The 12,231-nt window shown below is 43.1% G+C and overlaps 1 protein-coding gene across 3 annotated transcripts in view; it reads right to left on the bottom strand.

Moving 5' to 3' along the window:
* col12a1a (collagen, type XII, alpha 1a) overlaps positions 1 to 9,254 on the bottom strand; it is a 50,186-nt gene extending 40,932 nt beyond the window's left edge. For all 3 annotated transcript variants that reach the window (XM_085342603.1, XM_085342602.1, XM_085342604.1), the window contains exons 1-10: positions 9,062 to 9,254; positions 7,606 to 7,711; positions 4,099 to 4,218; positions 3,872 to 4,015; positions 3,356 to 3,409; positions 2,005 to 2,268; positions 1,751 to 1,915; positions 1,350 to 1,523; positions 956 to 1,246; positions 253 to 855 (exon numbers count right to left, since the gene is read on the bottom strand). In XM_085342603.1, the coding sequence (XP_085198729.1) occupies positions 253 to 855; positions 956 to 1,246; positions 1,350 to 1,523; positions 1,751 to 1,915; positions 2,005 to 2,268; positions 3,356 to 3,409; positions 3,872 to 4,015; positions 4,099 to 4,218; positions 7,606 to 7,675 (1,885 nt within the window). In that variant the 5' untranslated portion in view covers positions 7,676 to 7,711; positions 9,062 to 9,254. The remainder of the gene's footprint in view (positions 1 to 252; positions 856 to 955; positions 1,247 to 1,349; positions 1,524 to 1,750; positions 1,916 to 2,004; positions 2,269 to 3,355; positions 3,410 to 3,871; positions 4,016 to 4,098; positions 4,219 to 7,605; positions 7,712 to 9,061) is intronic.
* Between the last annotated feature and the right edge of the window lie 2,977 nt (positions 9,255 to 12,231).

Raw genomic sequence — 12,231 nt, forward strand, 5'->3', positions numbered from 1 at the left:
TTGTGGTATGTTTATTGGCAACTCTGATGAAATGATTCAATTTTGCCATGTCTGACAGCAATTTACAAAATATGTTTCTCTGTTTAGCTTTTCCATGACTGCTCTGGCTGTCAGCGGCTAAAAATGCAGTCACATTTCAGGGTCTAATATCCTGTGGACCAGTGTGAAGGTGCTAACACATGGAAACCATCAGAAAGAGAAGTAAATCTGAGCTCCAGATCATAGTAAAGGAGTTGATCTTCTTCTACTTACTTCTCTTTTTGATGTTGAGCAGCTCCTGTTCAATCCTCAGACAGATGGACTGAGTCAGCTCCTTAGAGATCCTCTGAAAAGCGTCAAAGTCCTCCACCTCATACACATGGGTGTCAGCCGGTGGATTAGCGATGGCCTCCAGCTCTGATCTCACCGCATCCTTCACGCCAACAGCAAATATTTCCACATCAATATTCCTCAGTTTGGTGGCCGCATCCCTAAAAGAGTCTGACGACTTTCCGTCTGTGATCAGGACCATGACGCGGGGGACGTTCTGTCTCGCTCCACGAGCTGGGACGAAGATCTTCTCCCTGACGTAAGTCATGGCCCTGCCGGTGTTAGTGGAACCGCCGCGGTAGGGGAAGGTGCGCACAGCTCTGACGACAGCGTTAATGTCATGGTGAGTGTTGAGGGCAAACTCGGTGTATGTGTCGCGACTGTACTGGACCAAGCTAATCTGGATTTTGTTTGGTCCGATGTCAAAGGAGTTGACCAGAACCTCCAGGAAGGCACGGACTTTTGCAAAGTTTTGTAATCCGATACTGTACGAGCCATCGACCAGCAGGACTACATCGGCCTGCACATCCACTCCCAGTGAGCACTCTTGAAAAAGACAGGAAACCAAGTCACATGACTGCCTGTGATTCATTCACGAGTACATCAAACTTAAAAGCTGACCACACATGACAGCAAACCACCTCACCTGTTGACACCTTGACAGGCTGCGTCTTCTCCAGTTCAACGATGGGTTCACTGGGAGTCAGACCTTTGAGTGCGTACAGGCTGATTTCATACTCGGTCTCGGGGGAAAGGTCACGGACGTTGACGGATGTCTGTCCAGCCCCAATGTACAGCTCTTGGCGTTTCATGCCGGGCAGCATGGGATTGACGGTTAGCTTGTAGCCCGTGATATCACCCAAAGACGGGGCCCACGTCACCCTCATTGACTTGGATGAAACTTCTGTGACCTCCAAGTTGGAGGCTGGCTCCACCACTGTGGGAGGCATCAAAGTAAACAAGATGCTGCACATCAGTATACTGTAACAGCATTTTAGATGAATCCTGCATGGGCATGTATTAAATATCACTTGACTCACTCTCCTCTCCGCTGACCAGAATGTTCAGCTGCTCGTCAACACCGGAGCACACTTGTGTTATGATCTCTTTCTGGACCTCCTGGATCATGTCAAAGTTGGGCACATTGTACACGTGTTTGCTGTGAGGCGTGGAGGCTATTTCCCTGAGCTCATCCTCATCTGCTCCTTTGATACCTGTGAAGGAAAAACAGTAACTCATGTGTTAGGACTGTCTGCTTTACAGATGTGATTTAGGGCATTGCTTATGTTAGGCAATACAACAGTTTGACTTTTACTGGGGCAAAACTGCATCTTAAAACGAGCCATCGATGGAAAATCAAATGGTTTCTGAGAACAGGCAGACTTTCACATGGGAAAGCACAAATCAGAAAGGAAAAAAAACACTGAATAATAAACCATACCTAGGACAAATATTTCCACTCCAATGTTCCTAAGTCTTCTAGCATGCGCCTCCACTGGGTCTTGGGATTTTCCATCAGTGATGATCATGGCTACCTTTGGAAAAGCTTTCCTGGATCCAGCTGCCTCAGTGAAAATGTTTCTCACCAGGTACTCTATGGCATCGCCTTTAAAAAGAAGTTCATGTGTATTTTTAAGTCCTCGCTCGCAATCAGGTTAAAAAACGCAATTCAAAGCCTCCTGATAAACATCGTACCTGTCATGGTATTTCCTCCTTTATACGGAAGTGAGTTGATAGCTTGGAGCAGGTCTCCTCTCCTGGTGTAACGAGTGAGGGGGAACTCTGTACGAGTGTCTGAGCTGTACTGAACCACCGCCACACGGGTTTTGTCCTCGCCAATGTCAAAGGCCCCTGCCAGCGAGCCGATAAAGCTCCGGATGTGTTTGAAGTTTTCTCTTCCTACACTCCAAGAGCCGTCCACCAGGAAAACCAAGTCGGCTATCGCACTGACCGAACACTCTGAGGACAGACGGCGGACAGGAAAGACCGTCAATCAGGAGAACAGTCGATGAGAGAATGAATAAACACACTTTAACTGATTCGTATTAGGAATGGATTGGCTTTCAACTTTTGGTGAACGATGGGGTTAAAATCTCAGAAAGCAGAAAACTACATTCTTTACATCTCACGGTGATATTTTAAATCATGGCATTTCTTCTGTCCGTCTGAATAAAATAAAATCTTTGACAGGTAGTTGGACGACTGAGAGATGTGCATTCTTGCATCAAAGGAACTCTGAGCCATTGCCAAAAGTGGGCTGGTGCAGTTATTCCAGCAGACTGAGGCAAAAATGTGCCTTTGTAGACTAAATATTCAGCAGAAGTTCCACTGGTGATATATACTTTTAAACACTGAGATCCTCAAGCTTTTAAATCACAGATGCAACAGAACATTTAAGTTGAAATGCTAATTGGCAGGGCTTATGTGGATGGACTTTATAATCCTCGCTCCCTGCACTCTCATTGACTCTAAATGCGATTCCTCCTGTCTCACATGAAACATTCAGAAAAAGGCATCTTCAGTCAAAATGCTCTGACTTAATGTTTCAGAGGATCTGCACTCATGGTTGCAGTTTCCAATCATCATATGAGGGAAAAGTGAGCACGTCTGCCCATCAGTCACCACGGACAGTTTGAATAAGCTGAGGAAAGTTTGCAATGGCGACGCTTGATCAAAGCTGAACTCGTACCTCAGACCTGCCTCCTGCTCCTTTCCCCTCCAAAATCGTTCTCCTTAAGGGTTGAAGCTGAGAGCTCAAGGGAGCTTTTCTCTTGCAGCTTCAAGCCTTCCTTTACTTTTTTTTTCTTCCTAATTCTAACCAGGCTGCTGGTTAGAATTAAAGGAACCAATGTGCCTTTCCACTCGCTGCCAAAACCCTGTCTGTCTACCCAGTTGGAACCCAGTAAGATGCCTGACCAAATTATTCCATGGGAAAAATATTATGATGACAGTCAAAAAGGAAAAAATACATTTTAAAAGTTCGGAAAGCCCTGCGAAGGGTCGGGTGTGTTTGGATTTTGGCCGACACTGCAGTAAGCATACTCACTGATTGCATCTGCCTGTGGCCTCCTGACTCGTCCGCTGCTGTTACTGGACTGGACTGAAACACAGGAAACACTCGGTGAGTTAGCGCCGCACATTGAAGCCTCACTGTGTACTTTTTCACAGCGGAAAAAGGCAAGAAAATCAACACATCATAAAAGCAGCTCCGTACGCACACAAACGCTGCATTAACTACAAACAGCGAGCAATTCAAGAGTCGGTAAACAGATGTGATTTTTCCCTTTCCTAGATTTTTTATGGCTGGATGGAAATGCTATTACTTGACTTTTACTAGCATATTATATGATTAAATTCTCTCCGTGTTGCCGAGGGAGTAAATGCTTTGTATCAGTGAACATAATTCAGAGGTTTCAATAGCCAGCAAGGAAAAGTGATTTCCTGATGTCCTGAATTCACATCAGGACACAATAAGAACATTATAGAGCGTAAAAACATACACTTACTTTTTAAAAACCTGTTTTCCACTGAAAAATATGTTTATAAAGCATAATCAACTCACTGGTCAGTTGTCCAAAGATGGGGATGCTCTCCTCTGAGCCATAATAGGAGCTTATTGACACAGAGTAGTCCAAGTCAGGGGTCAGGTCAGTGAGCGATGTCATAGTGGCAGATGCATCTAGGGTAAAGTCTCTGGTCGGTTCATCTATGAGGAGCAAAGCAGGAAGTTAGAAAGCTGCTAGGGTTTCAAAGCGTTTGTAGTGTCAGCACACCAACACACGCACTGACCTCCATCCGGCACTTGCACTTGTATTTTGAAGCCCTCTATCGTTGCCGAGGGTCTCATCCACGACATTTCCACTGTATTCTCATTTAGAATGTGAAATTTCAAGTTTGAGGGCGGCTCCACTGCAAATAAGAGACGAAACGCTGTTAAAACACAAGACGCGTGTGACCATGGGCGTATTTCTGATCAAATGAAATAAAAGGGCATCTTTGATTAAACATTCACATTAATCCCAACGACAAACACTTCGTGGCTGAAGCGGACTTGTTCGTTGTTGGGGCCAAACACACAACACGTCCCTCTGTGAGGGTGACAGGTGAGCAACACGTGACAATGGAAAAGTGTGAGAAGCCATTTTGGAGCAAAATGGCGCTTGTTTGAGTTGCCCAGCCGAGACGGCCCGGCAACTCAAGCACTGGCATACACGTCAGTCTGTGCACGAATCCACGCAAACGCCACTAAAGTGCAGACACTGAGTGAACCATCCAACACATGCTAAGTGCAGTTACAACGCATGCCCCACATATTAAACTGCCTTTATGATGGAGCCGAGCTCAGAGTAACAAACACAACAGTGACTTCATTCTTAAGTTACCGATTATACAATGGAATCAACGATGCCATGTAGCTGTTGGAGTGACAAAATGAACACCATATGTTATATACACAACGTATATAAACATATCTGAGGGACAAAAAAAAATACTTTGTTGTTTATTTGCTTACGACTCTTTACAAAAGCGTGTGGCACACATCCATTGCAAACCTTTCAAAAAGAATACACAATTCGTCACCGGCGACTCTTGTGTACTTTTTCCAGCAGCAGCATAAATGCACAAGAAGGTGTGAGAGAACAAGACTTCCTCAGACAACCAAATGTGCTTTTACAGAGAAAGGTGTACATGTAAAATAAATATGAGAAGACATATACAGTGTGAGAAGACCGCAGGCCTTTACATGGAGCTGACTTGATGACAACATCATGCAGTGTGTACATGAGAAAGTTGTTTGACTCAACAACTTTGACCGGCTGGACATTAGTTTCCATGTACAGAGACAGAGATGACAAACATATTTTAGAATGATATTCTTTCTTACGTCTTTAGGCTGCAGGCAGGCAGAGTGTTAACGTTTGAGTACGTGAGTACCACACATGCATTAAAGTCACATCAGAGTATTTCAGGAACTAGCAGCAAACTTCTGACTGCGCTTCTGTCAACCAGGTTAACCACTGTTAGAGTCGGGTCACGGTATGGGTGTTAGTTCATATTTTGTGAGCTCATCTTTCAGTTACTTCTCATGTAATCATGCAGCTCTGAAAGTCTTTTCACTCAGTAAATTAGTGTCAACAACACAATCAAATTAATTGCCGTGAGGTTAATGAGGTTAGCGCAACCAATCTTACGTGGTCCTCTGGTGCGGGTCCTCGTTTGTCCGTGTAGTGGCGGGGACGCGAACATGCATAAGATGCCACGGCATGCGGTACTGGGTGCATGCTTCATAAGAATATCATTGTAAAATATACTATGAGGAGGAAGCCATAGCTTGGGACACACTGAGTGCACAGGCAGATGACAAAGAGGAGCCCACCAAATATTTAAAAACTGGCATTGGAGGATCACCAACCTGGCATCTCAACTCAAGGAGCCCCGGTGGACCATGTTGCCCCTGATTTCTCCACGAGTACTCATCTCCAACACCAAAACGGTACGGGTGTATAGTGTGTGTTGGTACTTGGGTGTGGATGAGTTGGGGAGGGGTAGTGAGTAGCACAGCGTGGACGATGAGTGGAAAATTCAGCTGCAGGATGCGCCTGCCGCTCCCACGTTTGTTCATGGCGAGCTTGTCTGAGCATCTTGTTTTGATTTGCTACAATTCCTTTCACCGCATGTCTGTCTGCTCTAAAAAAATGTAGCTGAGGAACAAATGTGGTTTTGTCAAAATAATCGCGGGTAGGTTATTTGGACTTTGCGGTTGTGTTTGTTATATGGACGTCTGTCCCATCAGCTCATAATAAAGGACACTTCTGTCTTCCAGGGGCCAGAATCTGGCTCCCGTTGTGTTACCTCAGTCTCCAGCAGTCAGCCAGCCAACCAGCTATCCTGACCTGAGCTGCTGCCAATAGGAGAGACCAAGAAGAGGAGGAAAGAACACTGACTCTCCCAAAGAGGCAGGACAGATGCCAAAGTAATTCCACAGCCTGTGCTGACATTAAACATTACTGCATATTAACTTTCCATATGTCCTGCAACTCAGCATTTTCACAAATGCCCGCAAAGAAGCTCGAGAAAGGCTCTTTGTCTTTGAGCTGTCTGAGGATTAATTGGCTATTCTCCTATTTCATCTTTCCACTCGGTTAGCGGAGATACCCGAGCGCAGACTCCTCTGCCGTGCGAGAGCAGGATTTCATACCCCCTCTCTATGTGTCATTATTTTGGACTGAGATGTTTGAATATTTAATTACATTAAGTCATTTTCTGTCAGAACTACTCCTGCTACAACCGATTCCTAACCGTTGATGATGTTTTACATCATGTCGCATGTGGAGCGAAATCATTTAGTTTCTACTGAAACTGTAACGTAGAAGCGTGAAATCAGTGTTGGGAAGGAAAAAGCCAGACACTCGAGTTTTAATCACTTGCATTTTTCTTGCACAGATCCACTTCTGTCCACTAAATGACTCTACTCCAGTACTGATGCACTTTTCACATTTCTATTTATTATTAAAACTGAAATGACTGTATTCTACTTTATCTTTTGTGCTTTTGCTGTCATGCACAATAATCTAATGTTTTAACAGCTGTTAGAACCACTGCAAAAGAAATTTGCATATGTTTTAGGATCTTTCTGCACCTTTAGTGTAATGATGATAACATTTATGTAAGCCAGATTAATCTGTGCGTAACTACCTGGTTTGGGCCATCTTCCCATTTTTGCTTTGGAAAAAGTGTAAAACGGAAATAGCAAAAACTGTGCTAAAACATTTATAGGGAAACATTAACCACAAAATGCCTTTTGTTACACTTGTAGTCTGTGCCTCGCTGTTTAATACATTCAGTTAGAAACTGGAAATTAAATAAACTTTCGTGTGCACGGTTTCTCACATGTGCCAAATGTGGATGAGAAACTTGCTCGTGCATTATTGGTTTAAAACTCCTAAATTACAGTTTAATTCCAAGTGAGTGGGATCTGGATTTGGAGTTCACATCAAAGCAAACAATGAGTCCTGATAGATACATTGGGAAAATATGCCACTACTGAGGAATAAAAGCATGACAGACATCAAGGAATCAGTCACATAGTCAACATATCATACATATGAAATAAGATTAACTTTATTCAGTCAGTACAAACAGTTCATGTTTGGTTGTGATGAATCGCTCACATTAATTCCAGTAGCTTCAATAAGGAGTGGAGATAAGAGGTAAAAATAGAAAAGGAGGAGATAAAGACTGGACAGAGTTGAATAGTGTGTGTGGGGAGAGTGAGGCCAGATGCTTTGTATTTACCTTGAGCATCTATGGAGGACAACAGGGCCGCCAGGAAGGCAGCCGTGGCCAGAGACAGCCCTATCTTCATGTTTGGCTCTAAAGGGTCAGCAGCGCATCAAAAAGTCTGCAGACAACAACAAAAAAGGACATTTGCACATCTCAGCTCACTTTTACACTGTGGTGTAAAGGCATCAGCTTTACACCTAACGTAGAGCTGCGTCTAAAGCGTGACCTGAGAGCCTTTACAATTAGACAGCGTGCACGCAGTTCTCCCTGGATCGTGTTTCTTTGAATATAAATCTAGATAAATAACTTTAATTAGTCAGTCATCGCTTTCAGTCCCGACACACAAAAAAAAACTGCTGGATCCACCTAGACTCCTTTACACAACCAACCACACCTTGCTGCCTTCAGTTGACTCCCATGGCCTGAGGGAGCACTTTTCTTACCACTGAATGAAGCTCTGCAGTTATTCAGTAATAAGAGAATGAAAGAAATATCCAACACATGCAATTCAGTTTTGATTTTCCAGTGCATAAACTGGAAAATTGATGCATTTCTGGTTGTTTGCTGACTTTGGCAGCTTGCTGTGCGGATCATTACATCCAGCATAGACTCGCTGGTTCTCGTTCACATAACACCTACGGGGATGAAGACTGGATGATTAATTTTAAATCATGCTTTTTATTTGTTTTTGTTTCTAATGTCTCTGTAAAGCACTTTGAATCACCTTGTTGTTGAATTGTGCTATACAAATAAACTTTCCTTGCCTTGGAGGACCTCATAGTATCACTAAGTCTGTGATATCACGGGCTACTCTGTGATGATTCATTTTCATGTATATGAAAATATATTACTCCTCTATCCTTCCCTAAATCTTCACTATGATCCTAAGGGTTCCCTTGGGAAAAGAGAAAAAAAAAAAAATCACAGAAGCAAAAATTTGTTTTTAATACATTCATTTCCTGTTGCAGATTTACTTGGATGTGATTAATTTGCATTTTTGACATTATTTTATTATTATAAACTCATGAGTCGCCCTCACACGGGACACTTCAGGCTGAACTCGAGTTCTTTAAACTTAACCGCAGGCTGTGCGCTCCGCCTGGTGCACATGTGAGGACACTGCAGCCCTGGATCCAATCGGATATCTTGGATCATACAAAACACAAATATTAGGCTAAATCTAAGTTACTACAGGCTTACCTGCCTCTCGCGGTGGCTGCATTTAAATCTGTTCAGCTCAACAACAAAAAATCGAGCTCTTATCTTAAATCTTCTAATCTCAGATCAACAACTCATTTCAAACTTCTATAATTTGCTTTAAGAGCATTCAGCTTGGTTTGGTGATCAAAGCGCATTCAATTGAAAAAGTGTGAATAAAAAATTTAAATATCGTATCGAAATTTTGTGAGGAAAAATAAAAGTTGATCTTTATAACGTAATTGTTAGAAATAAAAGTTTGTCTACTCACCTACTGAAGTTCCCCCAAAATTCTGAACGGACCAAACGTGAGCGCAGCCCGCTTGAAGCCTCCCCCCTCAGGAAAGTAAGAAATTTCAGGAGCTGCTCCTGGACCCCCTTTCCTCTCTCTCTAGCTACTGGAAGCTCCACCAGCAGATGTCCAAGAAAGGAAAGCCTCTTTCCAAGTGGGAAGAATCTTTCCACCATCGGCTACTTAATAAGGGGGGAGTTCCCAGCTCTCAATTTACCATCATATGGGCTTCTTACGAAAGCTCCGTCCTTCACTTGATGTATGTCCCCCGCTAAGACCGACCGGGTGTTCGGAAATTACATTTTTCCCAGCATTCGTTCGGTCTGGCGACGAGTTTCCAGCGCCAATTGTGACTTCACAGCAGGGGCACCTTTGGCCAGAGCGCACCGAGGGGAACTTTCTTATTTGCGCAATGAGCAACTTTATCCAGCTTATTTACACAGATGTCAGCTGAAATTAAAACTTCACCTTTTCATTTATAAACAATAATTTTTTTGTTGTCATTCTCCCCATAATGCGCTCAAGATGCTTAAAGAAACAAAAGCGAAATCACATCAGTCCGTTTGTCTTTCAAGTTTATTTAAACTATAAAGGACTGAGTTTAGTTGGCTTTTATTGGGGAAGCCCTGGATTTTGAGCAGCAGCTGCTCCTGAAACTGAGAGTCGAAGGTTTATGGCGCCCTCTAGTGGTCATACTAGAGATAGACAGCAGATACAGGCTTGGGAAAGAAGTCTAAAACAAGGGTGTCAAACTCCAGGCCTCGAAGGCCGGTTTTAGATCTCACCCTGGGTCAACACACCTGAATCTAATGATTAGGTCATCAGCAGCCCTCTGGAGAACTTCAAGACATGCCGAGGAGGTCATTTAGCCATTTAAATCAGCTGTGTTGGATCAAGGACACATCTAAAACCTGCAGGACACCGGGAAATTCTTGGGATATTTTCCCATAGAATAAATGATTTTGTAGGTTTTAATTAAAAATACCAACATTCCTTTAAAAAGAGAGTGACTGTGATTTATCTGCACAATAAATAAGCAGTGATCTCAAGCATCTGATACTGAACTTTTACAGAGTTACACCATGAGACAAACACCCAGGAGGGTGCTATAACAGTGATCAGACAAGAGACAAGAGGATGCAAAGGGGTCTGCATGGGATCCTACAGCCATGTTGGTGTAATTAACTGGGAATGCTTTTTATTGATCTTGTTTCACTGTGGCTTCCTGGGCATCACAGCACTAACAGCTCAACATATCCACTCCTTGTGAGGAGATCAAACAAGAATTACAGATGTAACCGAGATACAACACAAGTTAATAATCTAGACTTTAAACAGCCTCGATGATGCATCGTCAAATTACAGGCATTTATCTTTAGAAGACAGTTTGGGTTAAAACGCTGGGGTCGGGACGCGGGCGTGTTTTATCCAAAACACAGAGTGAGACATCTGAAATTAGCCTGACTCATCAAATCTCAGACGAGAGCTGACATACCAAACACACTGAGACTTATTGCGGCTCTGTGGAGCGGAGCGTCCTTTGACCCACCCTTCAGATGATGATGGGCATGCTGTTATCCTCCTGATCAAAGAGGGGGAGGAATGAAAGCACATTATTGCTTCAAAGGCTTCAGTTTCTGTGTTCATGCATCTAAAAAAAAACAAAGAAATAATATAAAAATGATTTGAGCAAATTTCTCCCAACAAGAATGTCTAAAGTTTGCTTGCAAAGAGCTCGACTCTGGTTAACCACAGCAATCAAATGATGTGCTGGAACAGTGTTTGTTTTGGGCTCCAGATTTCTAGTATTATGGAAGATCAGCAAAGCCTGGCACACTCTGAATGTTGACTTTGCAAGATTTTTTACTTGCAGCACACAAGAATAACTACTAAAGCCCAGCTCCCCTACAGGCGGAGATCTTTCAATAATGCAGCAGGTATCTCACATATTTATCCTCCAGGCTACAAAAACGTCAAGGTTCTGTCTCCAGAACCTGCAAATCCAAAGAGACCCTTTCATTTTACTGTAACTCACTGAGAAATACAGCCTGTTATCCTGTACCTCCATCTAAAGATTCACATAAAGTAAAAACAATATTTCAAGCAAACATTTGCTTGTAATTTACTTATAATAAGCTTTAAGACGCCACACTGCTGGAGGAGTCTTGTGATCACAATGATGCACAAAACAGCAGCGTTGGTCAAAAGTGAACCGACAAGAAACAACTTCACTTCAAATCATCCCAAAACCACACAATAATACTGAAAGATCTTCACCTTTTCTGCTTCTGTGCTCTGTCTGTCTGTGGGAACCACCGGACCTACAATTAGGCCCTTAAAGGCTGATAAAGCCAAATGGCGACACCTGCTGGTCAGCCCTGTCCGTTGCAGTGAGTTCAGTTAAAAGATGAATTCAATGGTATATACCAGGTTTAGGCAATGCCAGGCCCCGAAGGCCGGTGTCCTGCAGGTTTTAGATCTCACCCTGGGTCAACACACCTGAATCAAATGATTAGTTCATTACCAGGCCTCTGGAGAACTGCAAGACATGTTGAGGAGGTCATATAGCCATTTGAATCAGCTGTGTTTGATCAAGGACACATCTAAAACCTGCAGGACACCGGCACTCGAGGCCTGGAGTTGCCTACCCCTGGTATATACAGTCCATAATTCATATAACGTTAATTAGGCATGATCTAATTACTGACAAAAGTCTTCTTAACAAAAGTTAGCTCCCCATTTTCCCCAGTTCCCAGAGATTATCAGCATGGTGTGTTATTGATGATCGTCTTTGTTGTGTATTTCAGTGTCTGAGACAGTCAGATTTCATTTAACGTTCTGATGATGATGATGTAATCAGCTGGTAAGACGGGCGCGACTGAATCCAGAGCAGTGAGAGGAGCACAGAAGCATTAAGAGTAGGAGAGTGTATAAGAGACACATTAAACACAACCTCCTCCTTACCTGGATAAGTGGTGCAGTCCACACAGGTGAGGCTTTAAGTACAAGGACTGTTTTTTACATTACATTTTACAACATCACACCATTAAGCATTAGTAAGGTATGAGATAATGTTTCATTCATATATCATTACTCCTCCTTAGTATGCCATTTATCAATACAGATGTGTTACTATTGCACCACACAGA

The sequence above is a fragment of the Diplotaxodon limnothrissa genome, linkage group LG19 (assembly GCF_057381915.1).
Source record: "Diplotaxodon limnothrissa isolate DT_005_m linkage group LG19, D_limnothrissa_male_GT1.1, whole genome shotgun sequence".
Lineage (NCBI taxonomy): Eukaryota > Metazoa > Chordata > Actinopteri > Cichliformes > Cichlidae > Diplotaxodon > Diplotaxodon limnothrissa.